We start from the raw sequence: 27,868 nt of genomic DNA, 5'->3' as shown, positions 1-27,868 counted from the left end.
GTGTGTTGGCTGTTACCTGCTGCTGCATTAATTGTGCTGTGAAAACAGGCACCACTTTTGAAATAATTTAGATATAAATTACCAATATGAGCTGGGATGCTGAGGTGAGGGAAAGCAGTGACTCGTCAGTACCAAAAAATGACTGTTTGCATCGGGGGCAAGATCTGGTTTATTTTGTTTATGCTGTAGGAAGCCAGTGGTTGCTGGTGGAACATTCCAGTGAAAACAAAGCTTTCTCATTCTTGTGCATTGGGATTGACAGTGGCATTTTGGGAAGAGAAGAAATAAAAAGTGCTCTGCTTTTAAATGGCTCTGTCATTCATGTATCGTCAGCTTTGTGACACTGTCTGTCCTCAGCTGCTGTGACTTCTGAAGCTGAGATTCCCCAGAGCTGATGAGATTATTTGACTCAGTGATATTCTTTAGAAAATGCATTATTCCTTCCCTGGTATCCTGCTGGTGCACAGGGCGCTGGTCCCTGCCGCCACAAAGCCTAGGAGGGAGTGCTGCCGATGCTAAAATGAGTAAAGTCATGCATAGAGTGACAGCAAACTGGTCCAAGTACTGTGTCCCATGTAAGAAGTGTGACAAAAGGCTTGTCAGGATTCTGCCTTAAATTCCTGTGTCCAAAATCTTAAGGTTTGTACTTGGCAACCATGAGGTTTTTCCAACTGCCTTCTTTGATTTGCTCTCAGGAGAAGGTAGCAGGGTAATAGCCGCTGCTCTGGATACTGGGTGAAGTTTGGCATCACCTGGGTGGGAATTGTGCCTTTGACCTGAAGGTCTCTGTAGCTCTGGTTTCTGGAAAGTCTGGATGCTAAACTGTCATCTCTTAGCAGGTCTCATATCTTAAAGCACTTGCAGGAGATCCTGTGGCAGCCTTGCTTTCCTTAGCAAGCTTATTCAGAGTCTCAGTATCCAGAAATTAGCGTTGCCTCCAAATTCAGATCCATTTCTTAAATAACCTTTTACTGCACTGTGAGAGTTTGGTCTAGCCAGCAAGGATGACTTAGTGATTCTGGTACTCACTCTGGCCCAGTGATGCCTGATGTCTTCTGGGTCCTTTGTGCCCTTCATCCTTACAGAGCCTTGGCACCCACACCCAGCAGAGAATGGTGTCCTTGTGAAACCCTTGCTGGTCCAGTTTCTGTCCTTGTTTCAGGGATATCAGGAATGAAGCAGTTGCTTGCATCACTGCAGAGTAATTTTCTGCCTCTGGAGCCACGCACAGAGCTGCAGCACGTTCACTCCTCGTTGCACACACAGCCCTGGCTCTTCCTGGTGTGAAAAGCCTGCTGAATTGTTTTAAAATGTCACAGCAGGAAAGAGCTTTATTTCTTGTACTCCATCATTTATGTCAGCCCAACTTGTGAGCTGTTTGCCAGAAGCACGTGCATGGGTGTAAATGCATTGGCTTTACATGGACCTGTTCTCTGTGTGTTTGTGGCTGCCCTGCTGAGAAGCATCGCCAGCCAGTGCTGGGAAACTCCTGTGGCAAAACAGGGAAGAAAGGGAAGAGGACAGCTGAGGAGAGGTGGGAGGAACGTGCTCCTCTTGAAGCAGAAACACCATTTTTTTTCTGCTTCACCTTCCTACAGAGACAAGGAGGGCCTTTGGACTGTGCAGGGACACTTCCCCCAGTAGATGGGAATAAGGAAGAGCAAGGAGAGCAAGGGCTACCCAAGAGTAGCTGTTTAGAAACAGATCCATGGTACCTCTTGGGTTTGCGGGGAGAAATGCTGAAGGTTTGGGCACATTTTTCTCAATGTGAAAGACCTCAAACTGGACTGCAAATATTTTTCTCCCCAAAGATGTTTGAAGCTAAGCCTCATGAGGCTGACATCAGGTATGCAAGCAGCCCCAGCTCTCCCCGAGGCTTCAATTTTCAGGATTATTCAGAGATTTGCAAATTAGAAAGGTGCTGAAACCAGTTGCCTTGAGCTTCAGTGCAAAAGCATTTGATGGTATGTGGCATCTTGCAGATCAGTTCCCAGGCACCATCCCCTGTTGGTGGTACTTTTCCATCCCTGATGCTGTCTGTGGCCAGAGCTCTCTGCTTGGCTGATAGCCACACTCTGGAAGGCACAGAGGAACCCAGGCAAGGGGAAGAGGCTGAGCACAACCTGTGCCGGGAAGGTGCTCCCAAATCCCTGCTGGCTGCCAGCTCTTCCTTCACTGTGCCCAGGGAGATGCCAGTGACTGTGCCAGGGATGCTGGGTGTGGGGTATGGGATGTCTCTAAGGGCACCTGAGCAGACAGCTTTGCTCGTTAGAGCAAAGCCATGTGCCTGCCTTGCCTCTCTGCTCTCTAATTGCTGCCTCAGTGCTCCCTCTCTGCATCCAGTAAGCAAGCTGCTGGATAGTTAATTACTGCTCTGCTCTGAGTGCTGTATTATACTCCATTCTGTCAATACTAATTGTTTTATAGAAATATGAAGTACCTCTTCCCCTTTCCTCCAAGGACTTTAAGATGCAATGTGGGCTTTAATGATACCATTCTCCCTTCTGTCCACTGTGAGCAGGAAAGTATCTCCCATTTTCAGTGGCCACTTAGGGCTCTGCTTCTGGGGTCTGTTCCTGTGCCGTTCCAAAAAAGCTCTTTCCTTGTCCTGGTACCTTTGGTGCTGTGTATTTATAACTAATCAATTGCAACCCAAGATCAGAGCTATGATTTTCAATTGTCCTGATGAATTCAAGCAGTGCTTCATTACATTGTTCCCTTCCTGAGTGGGGTTTCTTCTTTTTTCTTTTCAACCTTTGGTTTAATAAATAGGTGCAAAAGAATAAGTGACTTAAGGGGTTTTAGGTGGTCATCTACTGAGAGTGCACACTGTAGTGTGTAAGGATAGAACGTAAGGAAAATTCCCCCTTTCAGGCATGAAAATTGTCAGTATTTGACATTCAGTTGCATCTCCATGTGCTTGCATTGAACCAGGTGGTCAAGGTGGGCAAACACTGGTGATGGTTCTTTGCAGGGGGATTTATAATTTTGAGTGTGTTTTTATTATTGCCCTGAAGTAAACACCAAATAAACCCACATTCATTCATAATTAAAGAAAAGTAAATTTAAATGTGCCCCACGTGTTGAGCTTCAGGCATGTTTGTAGTGACTGATGTTTTGGGGCTGTGCTCTGGTTCTCTTTGCCTCACTGGAGGTTTTGTTGTTAGCTTTTAATCATTAGCAGCATTGCACAGAGCAGGATGAATTCCCTGGTGAGCACCTGTGGTCTGTGCTCTCTGTCATGCAGAGATGAAAGAGGAGAGCAGGGAAAAGCTCTCTGCCTGGCTGTGGGAAAGGCCCTGCCCCAGGATGCTCCAGACCTGATCCTGACTGCTTTCATACCTACAGCTTCCTGCAGAAACCTCAAAAATGAGATATGGGTGTGCCTGAGGACGCTGCTGTGATTTTAACAGAGATAGGGAGGATTTGTTGGCAGAAGGATGGATGGCAGAGTCCTGTTCCCAGTGGGGTGTAGAGGATGAGAGGTGTTTTAGCCCTTCACTACCTGGCACCTTCTGCCCAGCATGTGCCTCTGTGTTGCACGTCCTGGAGCTCAGATCAGGGCTTCATCTGCTGTCAGCTGGTTACACCAAGCAAAAGGAGAATGGCTGGATGCAAGGGTTGATGGTATTCCTCTGTCTTCCCAGGGGATTCACAGAGCAGACCATACTTAATTAGACTTGCTTTTATACTTAATTAGAGTCGCTTTCAGAAAACAGTGCAACTTGTGGTGCTATCAGCGCTTTTCAATGGCAAACATGGGAGGGCAGGCAGCACGGAGGAATTGCAGACCCACAGGGCCAGAAATACTCAGGCTGAGAGGCAGGACTGCTGATCCATGAGCTGAATGGTGCAGAATGACTGCTGGCTACTCCCACAGGCATGGCACAGTGCTGGACTGCTGGACATGCTCAGCACAGCCTTGTCAGGCTGAGGAATCCTTGTTGAAGGTCTGAAACTACTGTACCCAGGCTGAGATTACATGGCTGTCAGTGCAAGCTGTGAACTGGGAGGTGACACAGCTTCTTCTTTAGAGGAGAGGTTTTTTGCATATTGTGTGGGATTTATAAACAAAACTTACTCCAATACAGGCTGAATCTTTGCTGTATTCTATTAAAATAGAGGGGGGCAGGAGGCAAAAATTAGCCTTTTAGACTTAATCCCTGTCTTCTTCCTCATCTGTATTGAGCTCTGAGGGTGTTTGTGACCAGAGATTTGTTGTTTGGTTTGGAATTCCTGTACAAGGACTTTCCATCTCAGCTGAGCACTCTCAGTGCTTTCTCTGCTGTTCCTCTCCACAAACATTCAGTGAAGTTTGATGTGCTGCTGATGTCATCTGCAGGACATTCTGTTCTGTGGTTTTAAAATGCATCCCAATTTCAAACCTGCTCCACTGGGCTTAAGAAAGCCTGTGCTGCTGCCCTTGCTGTCACATCACCCAGGCTTTGGAAGCCTGCGTGTTAACTGGTCTCTGAAAACAGTTTCCTGCTTCTCAGCAACAAATGTGATTATGGTTACACTGGGGAATGGAAGCATGAGAAGCCACATTGTTGCATTTTTAATCCTTTGACAGCAGCAGCCTCCTCTCTTTTACACGCGTGAGTTCATGTGTGTCTGCCAAGGCACAGGCAGCAGCTCAGAGATGGAGTACCAGGTAGGCCAGGCTTCGCTTCTGGAACTTGTCTGGGGAAAAGAGGCAGTAACATCTTGGCTCTTTGTTGTGTTTTTTAAGAGAAGAGCCTGGTGCTGCTGTGTCTCAGTGGTACCCAGGGGTGCTGCTTTGTGCCTGCCCTCAGTGGGACTGGGGAGCCCCAGATGCACTCTGGGGAGCAGTGGTGGCTCCTTGCTGTGTGACACCAGCACCTGGAAACCAGCGCAGGTTGCACTGGGAATGGGACCAGCTCCCAGGCTGTGCCTGGAGAAAATTTCTAACTAGGAATTTTCTAAATTTTCTAAAAGGAAATTTTCTAAAAGGAGAAAATTTCTATACATCCCCCTGTGGCATGGGGATGTATATTGTGGGAGGGTGTGGGATCCCATGTTGGGGTGAGTGAGCTCCCACACATGTACCCAGGGATATGCAGCAGCCTGGGATGTCACTGATGATGTTTGTCACCTTAATATTCATCTCCTGTGTTTGCAAATCTTGGCGTGAGCCGCAGATTCTTCTGTTAGTATTTTGGGGCAATTTCCTTCAGTTCCTGATTAAAATGCATGTGTTTTTCCTCATTTAAAAATATCATCTGTATCAAAAAGCTAATGATCACAATACCTGGCTTCCTTTTCCCCAACAAAGATGACAGCAGTGATATAAATCATTCTGTTGCTGATTATAAAATTGCTACCTTCAGGCACATCTTTATTTTAGGGTTGGATTTTTTGGCTGCCACAATTTACAAGAGAAAGACAGTTAGAAATTTTCTCCTTTTAATATGTAGTTTTCACAACTCTCAAGTCTCTTTATCATGTCAAACTGCTTTGGCTGCCAGGCTGGAAAAAGCAGAAGATTAAAGTGCTTTTCTTTTTTTTTTTTCTTTTTTTTTTTTTTTTTTTTAACATGCAGCTGTGCATATGGGTATATGGTGTCTTTCCTGACATAAGATAAAGTCATAAAGATTTCCTGGGGGGCTTTTGCATTGGTCTGCTATTGTGGTCCTTGCTGCAGTAGACAGTGAATGTTCTTTCCTTGGGACTTTTTTCTTGTCTGATTTGAGCCTCAGTTACCTTCCTCTGGTTCCTGTATGGTTGTTGTGGGACCACAAACCTTCCTAGCACTGAGGTGCATCAGCTCCAACATGTGCAGAGTCCTGCTGAGAATTTGGATTTCAGTTGCTAGTTTTTGAAGTGAAATCTTAAAGGGATTTTAATGCAGCATTGTATGGAAGCACCGAGATTTGTTTGTTTTATTGCTGGGTTAGTTTGTGGTTTTTTTATTTTAGGTGTGTTTTTTTCCCCTCCCACCTCTGTAGGGAGATGTAATGCCTGTCTGGAGAAGTCAGGAGCTGCAGAGACTTATCTGAAATGCCAGCACCATCTGACCACCTCCCAAAGAGCCCAGCTCTGTGCTTGCTGGATGACGACAGCAAACCCTATGAAGGGTTGTGCTTGTATTTAATTCTGCATTACAATCCCTTTAATCTAGGATTATATCCAGTTGTTTTCTTCATGCAGGGTGTATGCTGTCAGATAAAAGCAGTAGCATCTGGGAGGAGAAAAACTGCTTCAAACAGGGGCTGGAAACCTTGAGTATCGGCAGGTGCTTTTATCAGAAACATAAACCTGTCTCACAAAAACTGCCCAGACAGGTGCAGGGGCTGACAGGACCCTCCAGCTCTGATAGATTAAGACCCTGGGAAGGCAACTGGTTGCAAATGAAACAGTAATTGCTTTCCCCTCACTGAATGAAATCTTCTCTGAGGCGATTACACAGATTAAAGCTTCCCACTGCAATGTACCAGAATAAATATAGCCTGTGCCTCTTGCGGGGGCTGCTGCAGAGCAGCACTGGCTGCAGGATGCCTCTTGTGAGGTATGGCAGGGCAGCTGGAGGGAAGGGGAGAAATCCTGTAAAAAATAGGGCTATCTGAACATCTTCCTCTCTTAAAGCTGGATTGAGCATGCCCAGGTTGTTCCTGGTGGCCCTTGAGCAGCTGGTCCCACTGGGGATGTGGGGACATGAGTTCCTGGGTCAGCTCCTTCTGTGCATCTGCATCCTAAAGGGCTTTTTCTCCAGTATCAGACTGACTCCCTTGCTGTAACACATCCTTTTAATTTCTTGTCATGAATGTGAGTGGGAATGAGTTATTTTAATTTTTTTTCAGCAGATCTTTCCATACTTTGAGGAGTCTTGTCCTCAAAGCCTTCCTGAGGGAGCTTGTTGTTTCTTACAGCCCTGCCCTGGGCTCACATTTGTTGCCTTACTCCTGCTCCCCTTCTCAGGGGTTCCCTGGGTGATCAGTGCCACCAAGGTGCCCTTTCCCTGCACTGTGTGAGCACTTAGTGCACCCCCAGCCATGCACTTTGCATGTAAAGTTAAGCCATTACCCTAAATAACAGATGCATTTTACCAATCTGATAATTGGTGGTACCTTTGACCAAGGTCCAAGGGAGAATTTGCCATGCTTACACAAAATCATTTTCCTTGTTTATCACAGCATGATTTAAGTACCTGGTGCTGTTAGTGGTGTTTGATTAGGTTGCATGCTATATAATTTTAAGTACAGTGTGTGTGGTAGTTGCATAACACAAATTAAAGTCTGAAATACAGGAGTTGTATATGTGAAAGTCGTAGAGATCTTTTCCACTCTAATTAGCTTCTTTCCAGAAGAAAAGAAAAAAAAAAAAACATCAAAAAATGCAGTTCACTTCAGTGTGTAGTAGAAGATGAAGCCTTGTGTGGGCTGGAGCAGTGCCGCATGATGGAGCATCGTTTTGGGTTGTACAGAGCTGTGTCTCTTCCCTGCAGCACTAAGCTCCTGTGAAGAATCTGGATTTTCCTGAGGCATTTGGCAATCCTGAGGGCAGCAAGTGCACAGGGTATGGTGGGAGGAGTTGCTGTCTCTCTCCTCTGTGCCCAGCTTGTCCAAACCCTCTTGGCACAAGCTTGGGCTCCCCTTCCAGAGCTCAGCATCAGTCCCTGCCCAAGGGACACAGACTTGTGTCCTTGGCACAGCCCTGTGAAGGGGACTGCTCCTGGCTTACCATCTGAAATTATTCGAGTTATGAGTACCTTGGGGCTAGGCCTGGTAGGATTTTCTGTTATTTTCCTTTTGCACCAAATGGTACAGGGAGGCTATGAGTCTCAGGTTGTCAGCACAGAAACAGGCCCTGGAGCTGACCTGGGTGTGAATAGGACAATGCAGGTGCCTGGGCAGCCCAGGCTTCTGCAGAGGCATTTGCAGCCAAAGGGATTTGAGTGGGCTGTGGGCAAATACTCAGAAGTGCTTTGAGTTGTGACAGTGATTGTGGCACCATCACCTCCTATCAAATGAATCAGCTGGAAAGAAGTCTTTCTTTGGCCCAGGGCTAGTTAGTTTAATTAAAGGTCTGTTGCTCTTGCAGAATTTTGATGTTGTCAGCTAAGTTGGTTGCTTAAATGATGGAATGTTGTTATGCCTATTTTTCCTCGAATCTAAATTTCTGTGGCATAAGTAACAGGATGAAATGATCTGTTGCTGTGTGTGAGAGCTGATGAGAAACGAGTGGTGGAGATGGTGGGTAGGCACTTAGAACTGGCAGGGGATCCTCTGGGAGACCTGATGGTTTTGCTGCAAATTGTAGGTGCCAAGGCTGTGCCAGCAACTGGCCTCGTGTGGCACACTGGGGAGATGGCCACCACCAGCTCAGCACCTGCTTATTAAAATAACCTTGGCATCTAGTTTATCCATTCTCAGGGGATTCTGATTTGTATCTGGCTTTTTCTCTAATTAATAAAAATCTATTTACACATCTTGGGGATGAATTTTCTCTAGGCCTTTGCTTATCCAAAAATCTTCAATAACTTGAAGTGATAGTTTTAATGATGGCCTTTTCTCTCAGTCTGAACTGCTGGACCCTAGTAGGGACCAAAACAACATCCTTAAATTTTAAGCCTGTGTTCTTCCATGCATGCAGATTTCTCATGGCCAACCTTTTGATTTTTTTTTAATGTCGTGTTCTGATCCCAAGCCCTGGTTTTTTGAAACCTATACTTTCTTGAACTATCTTATGTTTCCACTGGAGGTAGAAATGCTTTTCAGTGCCCCACCCCAAGGAGCCTGGTGGTTGTTGGCAGTGGCTGTTCATGAGTAGCTGCAAGAAATGCTGCAGTGGCCACCTGGTTCCCTCAAACTTGCTCCTGAGGACTGTGACCCACAGCCACGTGGACACTGGAGTGGGGTTTGGCTTGTGCCATTGCTGGCACTTCACTTGCATTTGTGCTGCTCCAGTGCCCCATCCCAGCTGAGATCCAGCCCTTCTTTGCAGCCTGAGCTCTTTTCTCATGCTCACAGCCATGAACATTTGCCTGGTGCAGCTGCTGGGACTGACTTAATGCAGTTCTGTACTCATCAAAGGCACTCATCAGGACTGGAGGCTTTTTGGCTTCCTGGCTGCTTCTGTCAGTAGTTCCTATTAACACTAATGGAAATCACACTCTTGGCATCAGCAGCACAGCACCCCCTGTGCTGTGCTCTGCTGTCTGACAGGAGTGAAATTGTGGGGGTAATTCCTTCTGCATCACACAGAGATTTTACTGCAAGGGGTCTTGCTGTCACTTCATAAGTACTGTGCCAGCTTAATGTTCTGTTATTTTCTTTCTTGGGAAGAGCCTGTAAAGCTGAGGAGTGTGGTGGTGGTTAATGCTGGTTCTCAGGCACCAAGAATAAGGGAAGAAAAGTCTTTTTTTGAATTCCAGCCTTTGACACAGTGCTTCAGAGGCTTTCCCTGTGGCCCTCCATAGCCACAGGGTATGTTGTTTTCTCTTCAGCAGCAGCCCCTGAGCAGGAAATGCAGCCTCGGTCACCCACCCAAATGTCAGCCTGTAGGCAAAGAGGATTTCTGCACAGCTTAGCAGAGGGCTCAGCTACCAGCCCCATTCAGAAATCTCCTTGGTCTCCCAAACGGACTGAGGGGTACCTTGCTCTTACTGACTCATGTTGTGCAGGCTCTGGGTTGCTCAGATAAGCATCTTTATTCTATCATGTTCTTGCTGTTAGCCTGCAATGTGGCAAAGGCTTCTGTCTTTCTTTGTTGTTTTTTTTTTTTTCCTGATGTTATCTTCAGTTTCTTTGCTTCTCCATTGTACCAGGAAGAATTGGGATTTGCTTTGCATGTTTAAAGCACATTTCTGTAAAAAATGTCTAAGGAATTAATCAGAAAGCTCAAAAATAGTGCATGGTTTGTAAAGAAGTAGTCACAGTTCAAAAGATAAAAGGAAATAAAAATTTCTATTTGCCACCTAAATTTAAGGGGAGCTTTAGTGCATCCTGGGAGATAACATCAGAGAGAAAATGAAATTGCAAAGACAGACGTCAGCCAGAAGGAGTGACTTGTGCCCAGCAGTTCTGCATTCAGGTTTGGGGAACTTTGCTCCTGGTAAACACTTGGGCTTTTAGGCAGTGAAGGCAAAAGTATTTTCTCCAGGCCTGGAGCTGATGGGCAGGAGTGCTGAAGTTCTCAAGTGACTTCTGTTGCCAGCTTCCCTGGCATTTTTTTTTTCCCAATATTTCCTAGTGAGGAAGATTTTATTGCTGATTTTGTTTGCTACAACATGCACAATATCTGACTTCCCAAGCCCACAGCCAGGGTTTCAGCTGGGTCTGGCAGCTTTCTCTGCTGCGTGGGTCAAGCCAAGGGCAGAAACCTGGCTGGAAATGAGTTGGAGGTGGAACAAAGTTTCCCACCAGTTTTTCCTTCTCTTGTCAGTGTAGGCAGGATACTTGCCCACTCAAGAAACCATTGTGTGTAAAACTCTGAAGTTTGAAAACTGCAGACAAGGAGGGGCTGGATGGCAAAGTATCATTGGCATTGCTGGAGGAAGCCCTGCCAGCGTGGAATGAAAGGGAACAGGCTTGTTTGTGCTGCTTTTGGCATTTCCCCTTTGTGCACGCCCCAGCCTGGCCCAGCTTTCTTGGTCACAGTTCAGCCTGGTCTCTTCTTCATGATGTTTGAGGCCAGAGGAGCTGCACGAGCCAGTGCAGCTGGTACCTGGCATCCTCGACCTGCACACCCCGTGGGCTCCCTGCCCATCTTCCAGCATGCCTACTCCCTCATCCAGCTGCCTGGGAAGCTGATCCAGGCTGCTAGTGTTCCAGAGGGCTGAGAAAGCATTTGTCTCTGAGACAGCTGTCAATCAGGGCTGCCTGTTGTGGAGCAGGCTGTGTGGGCCCCTTCTGCAGCATGTGTCATGCCAGAGGAGAAGCCATCGCTGCCTGTGCTAGTGCTGGCCCAGCAATCAGCACCAGGAGTGAAACTCCAAGCTCCTTTCATTCAAATATTTTGGGGCATTTTCAGGTAAGTGACTGCATTCCCACATCCTGAGTTCTACAGCTTTTCTTTAAGCAATATTTAAGATTGGTGTTTTTCCTTCCAATTTCTGCGGGTACCAGTTATCTCTAATTCTTCAGCGTAGGCTGAGCTTCTAATAGGAATGTTTGAGTTAAAAAAAAATAAAAAAGGCAATCCATGCTGTGGGCTGAGGTGAGGTGGGATTGTCTGTGCATGTACAGCATACTGTGAGATCTGTTTTATGGGATCAGAGTAACATGGAGTAATGTGGCTCAGCTGCCACCAAGCTCTGGGATCTGCCACCTGCACAGACCTGTGTTTCCAGGACATAGCTCACTCCTCACACTTATTGGGAGGAGGAAAATGAGAGTATTGATTCAATGCATTGTCCTCAATTGTGGAGCTTATTTTCCTTTTTTTTTATGATTTTGGCTGTTATGGTTTCAGTGATCTCTTGCAGGCCTTCTAGAAGCAGAAGGGAAGCTCCAGGATAGAGAGTGCTGTAGGCAAATGCTAGCACAACTGTCTTTTATAAAGAATAATTTTAGTTTGTCTTTTTCTGTATGCCCACATGTTTTTCTGCTCCTATAAGCACTCCTCTGAAATTATATGCTTCAGTTCTGCAGTAGCTTTGCTGCCTTTTGGGGGGGCGGTTTCAGCTTGAACTCTTAATGTATAGGCAAACTCATTACTTGATGTTGCAACAGGCAATTCTTCCCTCCTGCTCTTTGGGACAACGTTCTGCTCTCTTTGTGCACAGCCTGCTCTCCTCCCTCCTCCTGGATCTTTTAGCCACTGTAAGGTAGTATAAGACACATAGGAAATCTGGATTTTGAGCTTGGACAACATATTCTGGGGGTGTGTTGAAGAGGATATTTACTCCATCTGTGACATCCCCTTCTGCTGCAGGTCAGTGTTCTTGTGGCATCAGCTTGCAATCCTTCTGCACAACCCACAGTAAATGAGGAGCAGAGACAGTTCATCTGATGGGGAGAGGATAGCAGGGGGCTCTGACCCTCCCAGCAGAAATGCACAGAGCTCATCATTCACTCAAAGCCCTTAAAATTATTCTGCCTCAAGCCCAAAGCAGAAAAATGAATCTTTCTTCTTTTGGAGACATCCTGCAATACTCTACACTTCACAGGAATCCTTAAAACAGCTTTCCTGGCTTAAATGAGAGTTTTTAATGTGTGGGCATGTGTTTTTGGAGAGGATTTTTATGTAGGGCCATGTGCAACTGCTTTGTTGAAAATTGCCAGACTTTAGAGAGTTAATGTACTGAGGCATTACAGCAGTGGTACCAAACTTTTGGGTTTGTTAGGAAAGCTGGATGTTTCAAACTAATATCTCTAACCTTTGGCCAAAAAAAGCCCCACAGGCCATCAGGTGTACAGAAAAAGGCACTTTTTAGGTGTTTTGGGGTGTTGGTTGGTTGGTTGGTTGGTTGGTTGGTTTGTTTTTTACATCCAGTTTACCAGTGCTGTGTCTCCAGGCTGATGGGAAGGTGTTTGGATCAGACCAGGTCTGGCTGCATTGCTCCCTGTGCCCCAGAGCCAACATGAAGGATTTGTGCACTTGGGTGCTGCTGCTGGGGCTGGGTGGTTGGTGCTGGGTCACAGCAGGCAGCTTTGGGGTTCTTTAGCTCTAATTAAACTTGGCAGGAGGTAAAAGGCAAAAGACAGCCAGTATGATGGCCAGAGGCACCAAGGGCAGAGGGCTGCTTGCTCAGGGAGCCAGGATGTCCCTCTTGCCTCAGCCAGGTCCCCAGGGATGATTCAGTCATGGCTGTGGTGTTGATTCTCTCATTTCACCAGTGGGGTTTGCATGAGGAAGGTCCCAGTGCCAAGCTGTGCCCACCTCAGGTGCTCACCCCTGTCCTTGCACTGCTTCCCCAGGGCATCTCCCTGGGTTGGAAGGCTCAGACTGATCACTGCACACTCCAGAGCCTGTCAGCCAGCAAATGGCCTTTCCCTTGTCTTGAAAGCCTTCATGCCTAATTTCATGCAAGCAGCTAATTGTCCCTTTGCCAGTGTGGGCCCTACCCACACTGCACACAGGCTGTGTGTGTGCCATGACTGCCCTAGCTGGGTTTCATTTATGCTTACAGCCTAAAGCTGAGAAAAGGTCACTGCTTCCTCCAGCTTTCCCTGTCAAGTGAATGTGCTCCAAGCCTGGAAATCTGAGCACTTGCTTGCACGAAACCACCCTTGGGGCTGTGTCCCCATGGGGCTTCCATCCCATCTCTGTGATGCCTCAGATAATTTGCAAGATTTGCCCCTTTGTTTTCAGCCTCCTTACAGAAACTGGCTCCAAAGACTAGAACTGTGGGAAACTAACTGGATAATTTTAACAGTTCTTTTATTTAAATAATAGTAAATTACCCCAGTGGAATGATGCTACTGCAGATGAATTTCCCAGATGTCTTTGAAGGAGCAGACAGACATTCTTAGCTATTCCAGGTACATCCCAGCCATCCTGTGAAGGTATATTCCCATGTCTCTGCCTGGTGGTGGGCATGGAAAGTTGAAATGCTGTTTTCTTGCAGTAGTTTGTTGCCTCAGAACAAACTACCTTTAACTAAACTTTCTCCTCCAGCTCCAAACAACATGCCCTTGTAAAATCTGATATTACTCACTTTAGCAGGAAATGTGAGGTGGAGGAGGACGTGCACTACAGTTTCACACCTTTTCTCTTGTTTTTCCATCTAGAAACAAATTCTGTTCTGGCTTGACTGATTGATTGAACCTTTTTCAAGTGCTGTCTGAAGGAGACAGCTTCTACTGGATCAGAGATGTATTTGGCTCTTACACAGATTTTCTTAAAATCTGGAGTGTTTTCTTTCTTTTTGTTTGTTTCTTGGAACTCGTGGCAGATGCACAGAATAAGGGAAGATTTCAAACACGACAAGCTGTACTTAGCCAGAGCCATGGTGTGTAGTAGGTCACGTCTCTTAGTGGGCTGCTTTGAAAATGTGCTTTCTTTGGAAAAGAAATATTGCTCAGACCTGCATCTGCTTCCTCTTCTGCTCCAGCAGCCCAATTTCATGTTGATTCAGACAGAAGCCCTCTGGTTTGGGGGCTGGTGGTTTCCTCAGCTCTTGGCAGGGGCAGCGTGGGCATATGGGGTGCCCACAGCAGGGCTCACCATTTCAGCCTAGTCTGCCTGGGAGCTCCTCTTCATTTCTTGCCATCTTGTTCATTCCCATCAAAGACATTCCCTCCCCTGCTAACTCTGCCAGGCTGAAACCAGCATTTTCACAGAGGCTGGGACACACCAGGAGTCCTTGATTCTCCATTCATTTGTCTGCCACTTCAGCTCAGTAAGAACTGTTTTTAAAATAGCTTGTGACACGGAGGAGAGGCAGAGTTTAATGATGAAAATGATGCAAAAATAACACCAGTGATGGTAGATGTGCTTTTTTTTTTTACCTTAAAAAAGAATAGAGAGAAGCCTGGGTTTCTTGTTTGGACATCTGAAGTGTCGGTAGGAGATCTTTTAGCTCTGATTGTTTAATATTTTTAAGTCAGCATGAACAGCTGTATACATTAACCAGGAAAGATGATTGGCTTCTGCAGTCTGTAAGGTCTGCCTGGAATAGGAACACAGAGATGGAAATAGTACAAATAGTGATTTAAAAGTGTCTCTAAATGTAGCTTGCTTTTCTTCTTGGATATGCACCATCCTAGTCTGTGAGAGGCTCTCAATCTTTTCGTGCATGTAACCACTTATGGAGAGAAACAAATGGGAAATGCAGCACAGAGGGATCAGACAAAGGGGCGTGTTGGACAGCAAGGATGTGCCTGAATCCCAGAACCCCCAGCAGAGACCATCTTTTGTTCCCACCTCATCCCTCACCCCTCTTTGTGGATCAGTTAGTTTATGGATATGTAACTGTCCTTAGATTGTGCCTGGGATCTCCAAACCCACAATATGTGGGGCCATTAAGGGTTAATAATTAAGTTAATTATTATGGATGATTATTAAGTAACTCCAGTAAGGGGGACTGATTTTCAGAGTGCTGAACTGTCCAAATAACACTGGCCCAAGTGGTGCACAGAGGTTCTGTGCTCTTAGTTACTCCTCAGGAGGGGCTGGCAGTGTTCCTGGTCAAAGGGGTTCTGGCCACCATTGATCAGTGCTGTAAAACCACCACTTATATACCATTCTTTCTTTTGGGCACCTGGGAATTGTTTTTGAATGCTCCCTTGTAGCACTTGCAAGAGATCTTTCACATTTTTTTTATTATCAAATAAATTCAGTATCAGCTATCTATTGCAGGTGATTGAATGAGAGGTTTTGCATACCTGTGGTGGTGACAGAGCAGGAGGCTTAGGGCTTTGCAGCCATTGGGAAATAGATGTGTAATATCCATACCCCAAACTGTCTTTTTTACTTCCTTTCCATCAGACTCTGAACATTGAAGTTCTGGAACTTGTCCTCAGAATATTCTGAAATAAATATAAATTCTAGTACGATCATAGCCCAGCCTGTTTCTGACTTTTCCAAGGGTCTGGACATGACTGTCTCATGGAGAAGGACCTGTGATAATTCTCCAGCTTCCCACCTCCCTCCTCCACTGCAGCACACCAAGGTCTTGAGGCATGAAAGGATGGGAGGTAACGTCTCAGAAGCTGTGTCACATTAACACTCACAGGCTTCCATAGACCATGTGTTGTTTTCCATCCAACAGAAAAAAAGGAGTGAAAATTTTACTTTCCAAGACTGCCTGTGATGCTCCAGAGGAGAAGGAAGATCTTCCCTCAATCCTTTTTCCTGGGTTGAGCATTTTTTGAGGTCTCAGAGCAGCAGTGCACTGTATGTACCACATGTACTGCACTAGTGGAGTGAAAGTGCAAGGCCAAGCCATGTCTGTAGCATTTACAGAGAGTTCCTACAGCACTCAGAGCAAACATGTCTCAGAGTGCCCCTCTGGCCAGGCCCTTGCGAGCAGGGTTTGCTGGAGCAGGCTGTGTAATGGTTCTGTTAGTGGCCCTCAGGACTTGAAGTTAATCAGACAGGGACTGGAGCTGGGAGGGAATAAGAAAGATATTTGAGCTAGGGAGAGGAGGAGATAATCCAGCTGCAGAATCCAGCCTGGGAGTAAAGGGATTTTTGGGCACCCAAAGGGGCCTCCAGTGTTGGGGAACTTTTCTTGTCCCTCTGCCCATTCTACACAGCCTCCATTCTATCTGTCTCCTGGATTTATTTCCTAGCTGTATTTCTGCTAGTATTTTTATGGGTTTGTTTTTTCTGTTTTATTAACAGAGCAGCTGCACTTTTACTACAGGCAGCATGACGCTGGGCTTTCTGCTGGAAGCTGCCACATCACCATGATGTGTTTTACCCAGCAGAGCTCACCAGGCAAGGTTCCTGGCACAGCAGAAGTCACCAGGGAGGTTCCTCAGAGCAGAAATCACCCCTCAGCCCATCCTCAGTCACTGGCCTAGTATTTCATCATTGCTATTTCTTGCTTCTGTTTTCTGCTGGCTTCTCTATTCTTCTAAGATCAAAGTCATATTTTTATTAGCAGTAAAAAAGTAGGGGCCTGTATCTGTTTGATCATATGCAGAAAGATACCCAGCAGGGCTACTTACTCTGTTGGATCTGTCACAGACTCACTCTGCTAATGGCCTGCTTAGGTAAAATAAGATCAAAAGGTGGAAAAAGTTCCAAGTTTTCTGTGCTCTTGTCAGGTGGCTCCATCTTGGGGTTACTTGCCAGCACATCAGCTGCAGAGGAGGGACCAGCCAGGAGGAGACACACAGGAAAAAGAAACTTGCAGGCAGGAGCAGAACTTCCTGATTGGAATCACAGCTGAGCCACCTGGTCTAGTGGGAGGGGTGCCTGCCCATGACAGAGGGGGTGGAACTGAATGATCTTTGAGGTCCCTTCCAACCCAAACAATTCTCTGATTCTGTGATGTTAATGGAAAAGGGGGACCCTTTGCAGGGGAGAGATGCAAGGGTGGTGTGTGAATGTTGGATGGATACCCCTGGTACAAACAAAGACAGCAAGTGAAGCAGGCTGTGGCAAGGTATCTTTTGATGTACCTGCCTCTGGGCTTGCTCTGTGGTGGCAGGTTGAAAAAGGAAGGTGTAGCTTGGAAAGCACAAGGGAAAAGTCATCATGGCAAGGCCCAGTCCCAAATCCTGGGTTTGCTTTCCTTTTTTAGCATTGTGCACCACAGCGTTTCAGAAAGTAGGAGCAGCCATAATAGCATTTTAGGTCTTTCATGTATGTCAAAGTGTGCCTAGCTGGCAGAGTGAATCATAGAAAAGAAATATACTCAGGGTTTGAGAGGATAAAAAAACACATCCATGTATTTCAGAGAGCAACTCGGAGCCTGTGCTTTGTCTCTCCAATAAATCTGCTACTGGATGTAGTCTGGGACAGTGGAAAGAGGAGATCTGCGCTGCTTGATCTAGAGCCTCTGTGTCTGCAGCTGGCTTAACCAAAGGGATTGATGTTCTGCTTTCCCATACTTATGCAGCAATTCTTGAGCCTCTTTACAGGAGAAATGTTCCAGCAAGTGCCAAAATCATTTACCACTCACTGCATGTGCTGCAAGGCTGCTGGAGTTTGCTCATAATAACAGAGGTAGTGAGAGGTCCTGGCAGGGGTTGGAGCTGGTGCTGTGGGGAGGCAGGCTGGGTGCTAGCTCTGTGGCTGGGCAGAGGAAGGGGCTTTCTTCCTCTGCAGGCTGCTCTAGTGGGTTTTCTGTCCCCTTTGGTCACATTGCTGAAGCAGATATTTACCCTTAGGTCAGGAAATATTGTTCTTGTGTTCTTGGGCTGCTCAAGTGAGAGGCTGGTTCAGTCTCTGACCTCCATATCGGTGCTGTGCTGGTGTGTAAGGACCCCGGAGCTGTTTGCATTGTTTGTGCTCAAACCCAGCTGATCTCTGAGCACAGGGCAGGTGGGCATGCAGGAGAGTTTCTCCCAGAGGATCCCCATGGCTCTGACCCATCCCCAACATCACAGGTGGGCTGAGCAGACAGGGCATGAGCTGCTCCAGGCAGGAGTTGTTTGTGCTGTTCACTGCCCACGTGTGCAAACCCAGCCGTGGTCGTGGTGCAGTCATTTTCTCTGCCACAAATCAGCTGGACACCTCTTCTGAGAGAGGAGTAGGTGACACTGGGGTGGCTTGCCAGGACCATGCCTTTTTCTTGTTTGCCACTCACAAAGGATGATGTGGCTGGAGAGTGGGTGGCCAATGTGGATTCATCAGGGCCTGTAAAGCACTGGACCAAGGGAGAGGCAGCAAATCAAGCACCCACAAAGAGGGAATTGCACAGGCAGCAGGAAAACAGTGGGTGTGTGCACAGTGATCTGCATATGGTCAGACTGTAAGGGTATCCCTGGAAAGATGCATGGTGGCTATCAGGAACCAAAGCACAAGAAGCTCTTTCTGGTAAAAAGTATTAAATTTCTCTGAAACACCCAGAAAAGGCACTGTTAGGTGGCTGGGAACAGTTTCCTGAGACTGCCAGTTAACACTGGTTGTGTATGTGAGCAGTGAAAAGCAGCAGTGTTCAGCTGTTTGCAGAGCAGCCACATCTGCTCAGGAGAGTTTGCAATTAAAACCTCAAATGCTGGGGCTGTGAGTCACCCACCTGTGGCCCTCTCGTGTAGCAGGGAAATCAGCATCAGCAGAGGGACAACCTGATACATTCTCCTAGTGCAAAATAACCTGATTTTTTCTTTCTAGTCTCGTGCCCATTGCTGGTGCCTCTGGCCTCTCTCCTGAGACCAGTGCTTGGCTGCTCTGGCCTCCTCCCTCCTCCTTCCCTCCCACATTGCTGGTGCTGTAACTGGTTTCCTGGCTGTAAAAGCAGCAATGATGAGAGATGCTCATTTGGTTGGTTTAGATTTTTCCTAAATCACCTGGTGCTGAGGAGTAATGAAATATTTATTACATGTTACAAAACCAAACCCAGAGCAACAGCACAGTGAGCAGTTAAATATTCCTCCTTCCTTCCCTGCAGTGGTCCCTGAGCAGCAGGTGCCCTAAGCAGGAAGAGCTCAGTGCTGCTCATGGCTGTCTGCTGCTGGGCTTTCTGGACAAAAGGCAGAGGTGCTTGCCCTGGGAATTACCTGCAGTCTGTGCCCTAGGAATTACCTGCAGTCTGTGCCCTGGGAATTACCTGCAGTCTGTGCCCTGGGAATTACCTGCAGTCCTCAGCTGAAATGATTCCTCTGGGACATGGATGATGCTGATGGGCTGAGCCATTAGGGATGTGTTGCAGTGCTGTGATGCACCCTCATGTCGTGCCTGCAGGAAAGACCCTCAGGGATGTGCAGTGTGCAAGGGCTCTGTGAGGCATCAGTGCACTGAAACATTCAGTCCTTGATCAGAGGTATTCACGTGTGGCAGTGAAGGGGGTCACTTCTCAACCATAGGGTGCCTTTCACTTGGGAACATCCTTCCACAGAGCCCAAATCTGATTGATTTCAGCAGCCTCACATTGATGGCCAGGGCTTTATTAGCAATTTGAGTGCCTGTACGGGTGTGAATGTGCTATGCTGCAGCTTGCTACTTACTGACAGATTCAGGAATCTGCAATCTAGGATGGCCCTTCCTTCCAAATCATCTGTTGGTTATGGTAGCTGTAGCATAATGGAGGTTGCAGGAAAGTTCTAGAAGTCCCTGGCCCAATTTCCCTGTTCAAAGCAGGGCTCCCTCCCCAACCAGATAATTTTCATGCAGTCAGGCTGTGGAAATTTGCAAGGCTGGAGATGCTACAATCTCTCTGGGCCCGTTTTGGTGTTGTACTTATTCCTATTCCTATATGCTGAGACTCAGCAAAGCATTCTGGAGAGAGGATGGCTCAGTGAAGCACATTGCTGTGTATAACTTTGTTCAGGGAAGTTTTCTGTGGCAAACAGCTCCTCTTTGCAGTGCTTGTGCTTCCCTGGTGTAGGTGAAGGAGGCTGGAGATGATGTGCAGAGATGGTGCCAGCTGTTCACTGGCTGGAACACTTTGGAGAAGGTGCCATGGCTCCCTGCATTCACGTTTGCACTTGGCTCTGAGTCAGACTGAGTATGTGCAAAAATAACACAGAGCAAGAAAGCTGCTGGTGAATGTTTGTCCTGAAGATGCTGATGTTCTGTTTGCTGGGATCTGCATCAAGTAAATTCATTGTGATTTACTTGTGGCAGGTGGGTCTTTGGTCAGGTCTCTAAATTCTGGGCATGTGGTTTTTCTTAACAAATTAGACCAAGAAGGTAGGAATCATGTAGGTCCCATGTCTAGTCACTGGTGAGCTCTTCCCATAATGTCATCTGTTATGGGAAAGACATCTGCCAAGCTTCTTATCAAAAGCCATGCAATCCACAAGGGATGCCAAGCCAAAAGCTCCATGGGTGCTGTGCCTGGTCCCTGTGCCAGGAGTTCACTCCTCAGTTGATAACAGTTTTTAATATGCCTGCAACTTAATATATCTGGCAACTTAAATTCTCCCAGACAGGTAAAGGTCTAGAAAACACTTTGCTGCATAAGCACATCACAGTGTGCTTATGGGAGAGTTCTCTTAGGTCCAGAGTGCTGTGTTCTGTGATCCCTCTGGAATGCAGAAACGACTATTTGTTTTTTAATGGCTCACACTTGAGAAGCAGTTGTAAGGTGACATCAGAGAGGTTTGGAAAAGTGAGGGAAGGTAAAGAGAATTAACCTCTTGAATCCACCAGTTCTCTTGTTTACTCCCAGCTCTCCTGGGTGATGGCACTTGGACTGGTTTGCATGGGAGGCAGTGAGGCTGTGCCCCCAACATCCACACCCCTGCTGGGCTTGCAGCCTAACAGGGTTTCACCTGCTGCCACAGCTGGTGTGAAGGGAGTGGTGTTGTACTGATGTCCCTCCAAGTGGAAATAATTCTGCTGTTCTCTGCTATTTGTGAGCACCCTGTGGAAGGTAACTGAGTGGCCTTACTGGATCTGCAGAAGCTGTTGGCTTGCTTTATGTGGATTTCTAGCTTATCACTGGTGCCTCTAATTACAGGAGATAAAATAACACCCCTGCGTTTAAAGCACTAAGCTTCCAGTTGAGTGTTCAGGGCACGTGCTCTTTTAAGCCTGTGGTTGCGTTAGTGGCATCACTTGGCACTGCCAAGGCTCTGGAGAGTGATTCTGGTGCTGACTGCCCCCCTGCCTTGTTCCAGCCTGTGCTGGGAGGTGCAGCCTCCCAGCTGCCCCAGAACTGCTTCTGGGATTTGGCAGCAACACCTCATGGGGAAGGAAAGAGGCATAAAATAGGAGGTGAATCGTGTTGGGCACATTTGGTTGACCTGCAGGTCTGGTCTCCTCTGCTCCCTTGTGGTATGGCTTTCTGCACCAGGTGTTTGCTGCTGTGCTGCAAGCTGAGTTTAATATGACAACAGTTCAATTGTGTCTCAGATGAGCTGCCTCCTTGATGCCATCCCTCACAGTGGCACTGCCATGGATCAATGCCCACTGCTGCCTCCTGGTCTGGTGGGGGTATCAGACTGAGGGTCCTGTGAGCTGAGGAATGGACTGTGCTGCAGCCAGGTGTGATTAGACAGGATCTCCTTTTCCCTGGATTGGGAACAAGCTGGCATACAGCTTGGCTGAGGAGGAGGCAGCTGACACTCTCCTAGAGACAGATCTGATGATTCATTTCCACAGCCCCCAGGAGCTTGCGTGTGAGCTGCGTATTGGGAATTTCTAGGAATTTCAAGGAGCATCATTCCTTCTGAAGGTAGCCCATTCAGTAGTGAGGAAGGAGGATAGAATACTGCTGCTAGATGGCATTATAGGAATTGAACAAGCAAGGACTTTTGGAGGTTGTCCTAAGAGATAACCTGAACAAAAAAATGTAATAAATATGCCATGCATATTGTTAAAATCCCAAATGAAAATCCTCTTGGCTGAGAGTAGCTGTGCTATTAGTATGTCTTTCTGTGTGCCTCAGCAGCAGATTTCAAGATTACCTGTAGTTTTTCCTGTTTCTTTTCTTGTTTTTTTAAAGCATGTGTTGCCCTGTAATTTCTTCCTGACATTCACAATGCTTGCTAATACAAAACTGTCAATACATTTAATTAACATCTTGCCTTTTGCTTCTTCGAGATAATTAAATGATTAATAAAAACAGACCTAGCACGTTGCCACAGGTGTCCTTGTTCACTGCATTGTCTCTGGTTCCTCTTATCATTGACCCAGTTTTCAATTCCATCAGCTCAGATGGGTTTGGAGCCTGTTGTGCGTGTTGTCCAAGGGTCTAGGGTGCTGTTGGCAAACACCCCAAAGGGGTTTTGGGTGCCTGACATGGCAGATAGGATCTAATTTTTGATCCTAAGGATCTGCCATCCTAAAAGCCGTAAGTTTTTGGCAGTGATTTTTCTCTGGGCTCATGGCTCAAGGCTGAGGTGGGTCAGGCTAAGGGATGGTCCTTACTGCAGCCCTGTGATGCTGAGCTTTGTTGCATGTGTCACACCCTTTGAAGTCTGGGCTGATGTTTTGGGGGTGGGTTTGACCCACCTTTGCAGCACCCACAAGATGGTGAAGGCTGTTCCATGTTTTCTAAAGCAGAGCATAGCAAGTCTCACTTTGTCACTTTGATGAACACTTCTCCATTAGCAGCTGCATAATCCCAGATTATCACATCAAATTGCTATTGCTCACTAACCCCCCTCAGCATGGTGCTGAGGCATTAAATACCAGTGTTCATGATGTTCACTACTGCAGTCCCCAAACACCCCACACAGCACATCATGATTGTAGCTGCAGTGATATTTATCCCTGCATTTTCCAAGTGGTCCCTCTCCTGCTTTTTATCACTAGTGGTGTTTACCAGGTGTCATTATGCTCTAGTTGTTAGAATCTATGCAGTTTTTTTATACTTTATTCAAAGCCATTTAGACACTTAGAACCATTAATTTTATCATTCTCTTCCATTCTAATGGGATAGTTTCTTCCACTGGCATACAAATGAGGAAAAAAGACACTTCTCTAGACTTTTTGGTCACCAATAAATACCTATCCTAATTCTTACCGCTCTCCTTTCCCTTTAAGTTTGAAGTTGCAATATACACTTATTGTTTGCCTCCTTCTGTCAAAATTAATTTTTATCCTTGAATGTGAGGTAACCCCACAGTAAACCAGCCCCAGCTACATTTCAGTCCCTGCAGTTTTTCAGCATGAGTGTTGTCTACATCTTAAGATGTTAGACTGGCATTGCTGATGCATTACTTATGTGCCTGCTGTGACTTTGTCTGCATTGTAAACTGAAGAGGTGGGATTTTAGCTATGTCTGGTTTTAAACTGACAGATAAATTGGAAAAATAATGGCATGTTATCTTACAGGGCTGGAATAAACCTTGTAAACTTTCTATAGATGTCACTGTGACAGAATTAGAATTGTAAGTTATACAGGTTATACAAGTTATTCCTGGACAGGAAATGTTTTGAGCAGCAAAGAGACAGCAGAGAAAGTCCTTGCTAGGAAAAGGAGAACAGGTTTGCTCTCATAGGATCTCAACATTAAATTCTTTCACCACTGGTTTTGACTGATGTTTTGTATGTGAAAAGCCAAAAGAAATGAACAAAATGAGCAGGGGAAAAACAAAAACCAAACAAAACCCAACAGCTAGCTTACAAGGCTTTCCATTTGGTTTGAAGTCTCTGCTTCTAAAGGGGAGGAGAGGCTGAGTGGGAAAGGGTTGCACCAAAACAGATTCTTGCAAGCACTCACACAGCAGCTTGCTTTTGAATTGAGTATACCTGAAGTAGTAAAAGTCTAGTGGGCATTTTGTGGCAGCAGAGTTGTTTAGAAATGATGCTTAGGGTGAATTCAGGTGCTTGTGATAAACACCCCAATAAGGTACTGCAAATCAATTACTGGGTTTTGTCCCTCGTACATAAAGCTTTTTTGACCAATTTTCTTCTTTTGGCATGTTTTACAGATAAGTAAGCAGCAGCTCCAGACAATCAAAGATCGTTTCCAGGCCTTTCTCAATGGAGAAACCCAGATTGTGGCAGATGAAGCGTTTATAAATGCTGTCCAGAGCTACTATGAGGTAAGGAGAGGCAATGCTCTTATGAATCCCTGTCCTTGTTCCTATTCACAGGTGGGGCTGAATTCTGAATTAATGGTTTGTCCATTATCACACAGTATGGAGCAAAGGCAAATGCAAAGTGGCTTCTGTCTGATGTCTGGTACGTCACAATGCTTGCGAGGTTCAGGGTTTGAATGTAAACCATGGAACAACCATAGCAACCCCCATGCCATGGTGTTTCCTTGTAGGGGAAGACTGTCCTTCTTTTGAGCTGAAAAATAATTTCCTGATACTTTTGAACTGTGTATTTTAAAACAGGGAAGATGGCAAAACCAGTAAAATCAATGTCATGTGCTCCACGTGAAAAATACCAAGAGAAATCTGGGCAGCACATTCAGTTCTTGCAGAAGCTTTTGCATTGTGTCCAACTGACTTTGGGATTTTCAGCATGAGTCTTGTCTTTTCTCTTTGGCCTGGCAAGTGCTGCAAAGCAAAGGGGGAGTGAGGAGGATGTGCATCTACAAAACTAGATAATACCAGAGAATGTGAAACATTGTTCATAATTGTGCAAAAGAATAATAATGCCTTTGTATGCAGCCCATAATGCTGCCTTTTCTATCTCTGCTTAGAAGGAAAGAGTTTCTGGTTTTGAAGGAAATCCGTGCTTGTCGTTTCTATGAGGAGTGTCGTTTATTGTTTTGCTAGACTTTCTGCAAACCACTTCTCTTTGTCCCTAGAGCTATTCTGTCATTGAAGGTGAAGATTTTGAATTGCCTACATAAAATATTTCGCTAGAAGTGCAATCTAAGAGGGGACAAAAATCAGATACTAAAACTGAAGAGAATTGTAACTCTATAGGATATGACAGCAGCTGCTTCTGTTCTGGATTAACTCTGTTGAACCAGTCTAGTAGTTCCTGCTACATCATTCTCTGTACAGGAAGGAAGCCAAGAGTCATTTACATCTTTTATCAGAAAAGAAATTGCCAAGGGATCATCATAGCTTCACTGAACATGTGCTCTCAAAGAAAGTTTTCAAGATGGAGTGAGCCGTGTTTTAGGATGCAAGAGCAGCATAATCTGTTCAGATAAGATTACTGGGCAGGAAAAGGAAACTGCTTAAAACCAGGCAAAATATACACCCCTGTTTCACTGCTGGTCTGGCTGAGTGTTGTCAGCTCCAGAAGCCCTGTGCTGTATAAATGCCCCAAGTTACCAAACTGAAAAAGAGCAGTAGATTAGCACTAGATGTACACAAGCCCATGTTCTCAAGTGGACTCTCTGCTGGCTCTGTCCTGCTTAAAACAGGCCCCATGAAGTGTAATGCATCACTTTGTGTCCTTTAGCACAACTTTCTTTTTCTTCTTTTTATCTGTTGTTCTCCTTTAATTGATGGCTGTGTGCTGTCAGCTTCTGTGCAGCTGAACCTTGCCTCTGTGGCTCCTCCTGGGCACCAGCTGCAGAGGCACAAGGCAAAACCTTGCCACAGAAAGCCTCTGCCCCTCAGAGCCTGAGCAGTGTTCCCTGCTGAGATTGTTCCCCCTTCTTGTCTGCAGAGATGTGCCCCCTTGGTTGATCCATTGTGCAAATCACTCTGCTTATCTCAGCTCCTGCAAATCTCAGTTTTATTCAATTAACTGTCCTTCTGCTAGGTGCTATCTAGAAATCAGCATTGACTGATTTATAAATCTGCAAGATGGCTTGGAAGACACACAGCTGAAACTGGTAATCTCTGTGCAGGACATGGCTGATGTTTCTAGAAGGTCCACGTATTAATGGTGCAGGATAAGTTCATTACTTGGAAATTATTGGCTTTTTGCAGAGAAAAAAAGATAAGGGTGACATTGTAGGTCAGAAATGCGTTTGCTGTTGCCCTGAATGTGTTTGCATGGCCACGTTTTGCTGTTAATTCTGGCTGTCAGGGTAAGCATGTGGTTGTCAGTCTCAGGCTAGTTCACAGGCTGCTATCAAATTAAAGAATTGAGTGATCTGCTGCTGCTCTGCAAAGCAGCGCTGTGCCTGCAGGAATGCTGCAGACCCGTGTGCACAGACAGGCCCAGCATACTCCAACACACTGCAGGGGAGCTTTTCTCAGCTCCTTTGACTTCTAATGAGTAAAGCTTTGTCTGTCACCAGCACATTTTGCAGCAGTCACTTCAGTGCATGTGATAGAAGTGCTTCATTAGCCCCATTTCCACTCTGCTGTGGGCAGACAGAGACACAGTGGCATGGTGGGCTCATCTGTGGGTGTGGCAGGAGGTGCCTGACCCAGCTCCTGGAGGTCAGGTCCGTTCTGCAAGATTTGCTGTGTGCACCCCTGCTAGGATTTTGTTCTAGGCAAAACTTGGCTCCTGGCAACCCTACTAAGCTGTCCTACAGCCAGGCAATTCACCTGGTGTTTTCTACAGAAAACAGGACAGAACACTTTTTTTTTTTCCTTTTTTTAAGTCTTCCTATTTCATGATTTGTCTGACTGGTGCTCCCCTGTGCCTGCCTCCCTGCCAGTGCAGCCTTCCTTTCCTCTGCTGGCTGCTGCTCCACACTCAGGGAGGAAGAATCAGGGCTGAGGGAATATGGGGAGCCAGATCCCACTGCTCAGGATGCTGGAGGTGAGGACCATGGATAACAACAGCCCTGGTAGGTATGGGAAGTGATTAGCACTGTCACACAGGTTCAGGCCTGGGCACCTGGTATGGATGAGGGGACGTGGGAGCCCAGGAGGGGCAGGTCACTGTGACCTCCCATCATTTCCTGCAGTCAGTGTGCTAATAATTGCCTTGGTTGCATCAGGAGCTTGGCTCTCACCCATTACTTGAAAGCACCTGCACACACCTGGGGCATTATCACTCATATTTAATCTCCACAAGGAAATGAAGCCCATGCTGCTGTTGTTTCAGCATGGACTGAAGAGGTTGCTGGTGGCATTCTGCCTGTCTTGTCTGCAGGGAGTGGGAGCTCCCGTGGTGATACTGGAAGGAAATGGCTCAGCTCTTCCTCAGCATCATTTTTGGTCTGGTCCTTGGACAAAACCCACTGCTACTGCCAAGAGATGCCTGTGCCATCAAGCATCTGGGAACATGGAGTACAATATTGCTGAATGGTATATAAAAAATAAATCTGTCACATCCTTAGGTCATCCTCAAGCTCTTTAATTATTGAGAGCTGACAGATACACTCCTGTGAGGGCACAGCTTCCTTCTTCCCAAGCTGCTGTATGCATCAGTTCTTAGCATTATTAATAAAACAGCAGTTTTCTTACTGGTTATTGTTTGCTCTTCTGTGTTCAAGGCTTGGGAGAGGAGAGCCAACACAAAATCCCTTTGACTCTCTAACCCTTCAGCTCTGTGTTGCTCTCAGGACATCTGTGGTCTGTGGGAGTCTGTCATGTTTTGACCCTTTTGCTGCTCTTGCAGTGGGAAGAACATCTTTATGAAATGTCCTCTCCCTCCCTTTCTCCTGCTGTCTGTGCCCTGCATCTCTGCAAAGGTTCAAGCCATGCTGAACCATCTTGCACTTCCCATTCCTGTGTCAGCAGGGCAGACAGCAAGAATCTTCTCTGGTGTAGTAGAGTTAGGGTGCAAACCTGGTCCTTGAAGAGGTTTTTTAGAGGCCTGGCTACCAGAATAAATCCAGTGCAGTAATGTTGGATTCAGTAAGATGACACTGCTCCCTCTAAGAGGACAGAACTTGGTTAGGTGAATGTAGTTGTGCAAAAACTTCCTTATTAAAACATCAGATGGAACAAAATAAAATCCTGTTTTCCCAAAGTGGACTTATGTATCTAGTGAGGTGTGACCATAACATCACATCAAGTCCTAATTGCATCAAAAAATTTCATTGTAATGGAGGTAAAGCAGAAGCTTCACCTGATTT

General features: G+C 46.2%; 1 protein-coding gene across 10 annotated transcripts in view; it reads left to right on the top strand.

Annotated features, from left to right (window-relative positions):
- CADPS (calcium dependent secretion activator) overlaps positions 1-27,868 on the top strand; it is a 203,784-nt gene that overhangs the window by 16,181 nt on the left and 159,735 nt on the right. For 9 of the 10 annotated variants that reach the window (XM_058813144.1, XM_058813143.1, XM_058813147.1 and 6 more), the window contains exon 2: positions 23,904-24,017. In XM_058813144.1, the coding sequence (XP_058669127.1) occupies positions 23,904-24,017 (114 nt within the window). Of the gene's footprint in view, positions 1-4,528; positions 4,655-23,903; positions 24,018-27,868 lie in introns of those variants that run through there. The other variant, XM_058813149.1, reaches the window with a different exon arrangement.

Source organism: Ammospiza caudacuta, chromosome 12, assembly GCF_027887145.1.
Source record: "Ammospiza caudacuta isolate bAmmCau1 chromosome 12, bAmmCau1.pri, whole genome shotgun sequence".
In the NCBI taxonomy this organism is placed as follows: domain Eukaryota; kingdom Metazoa; phylum Chordata; class Aves; order Passeriformes; family Passerellidae; genus Ammospiza; species Ammospiza caudacuta.
This window is presented reverse-complemented; position numbering and strand designations above follow the sequence as displayed.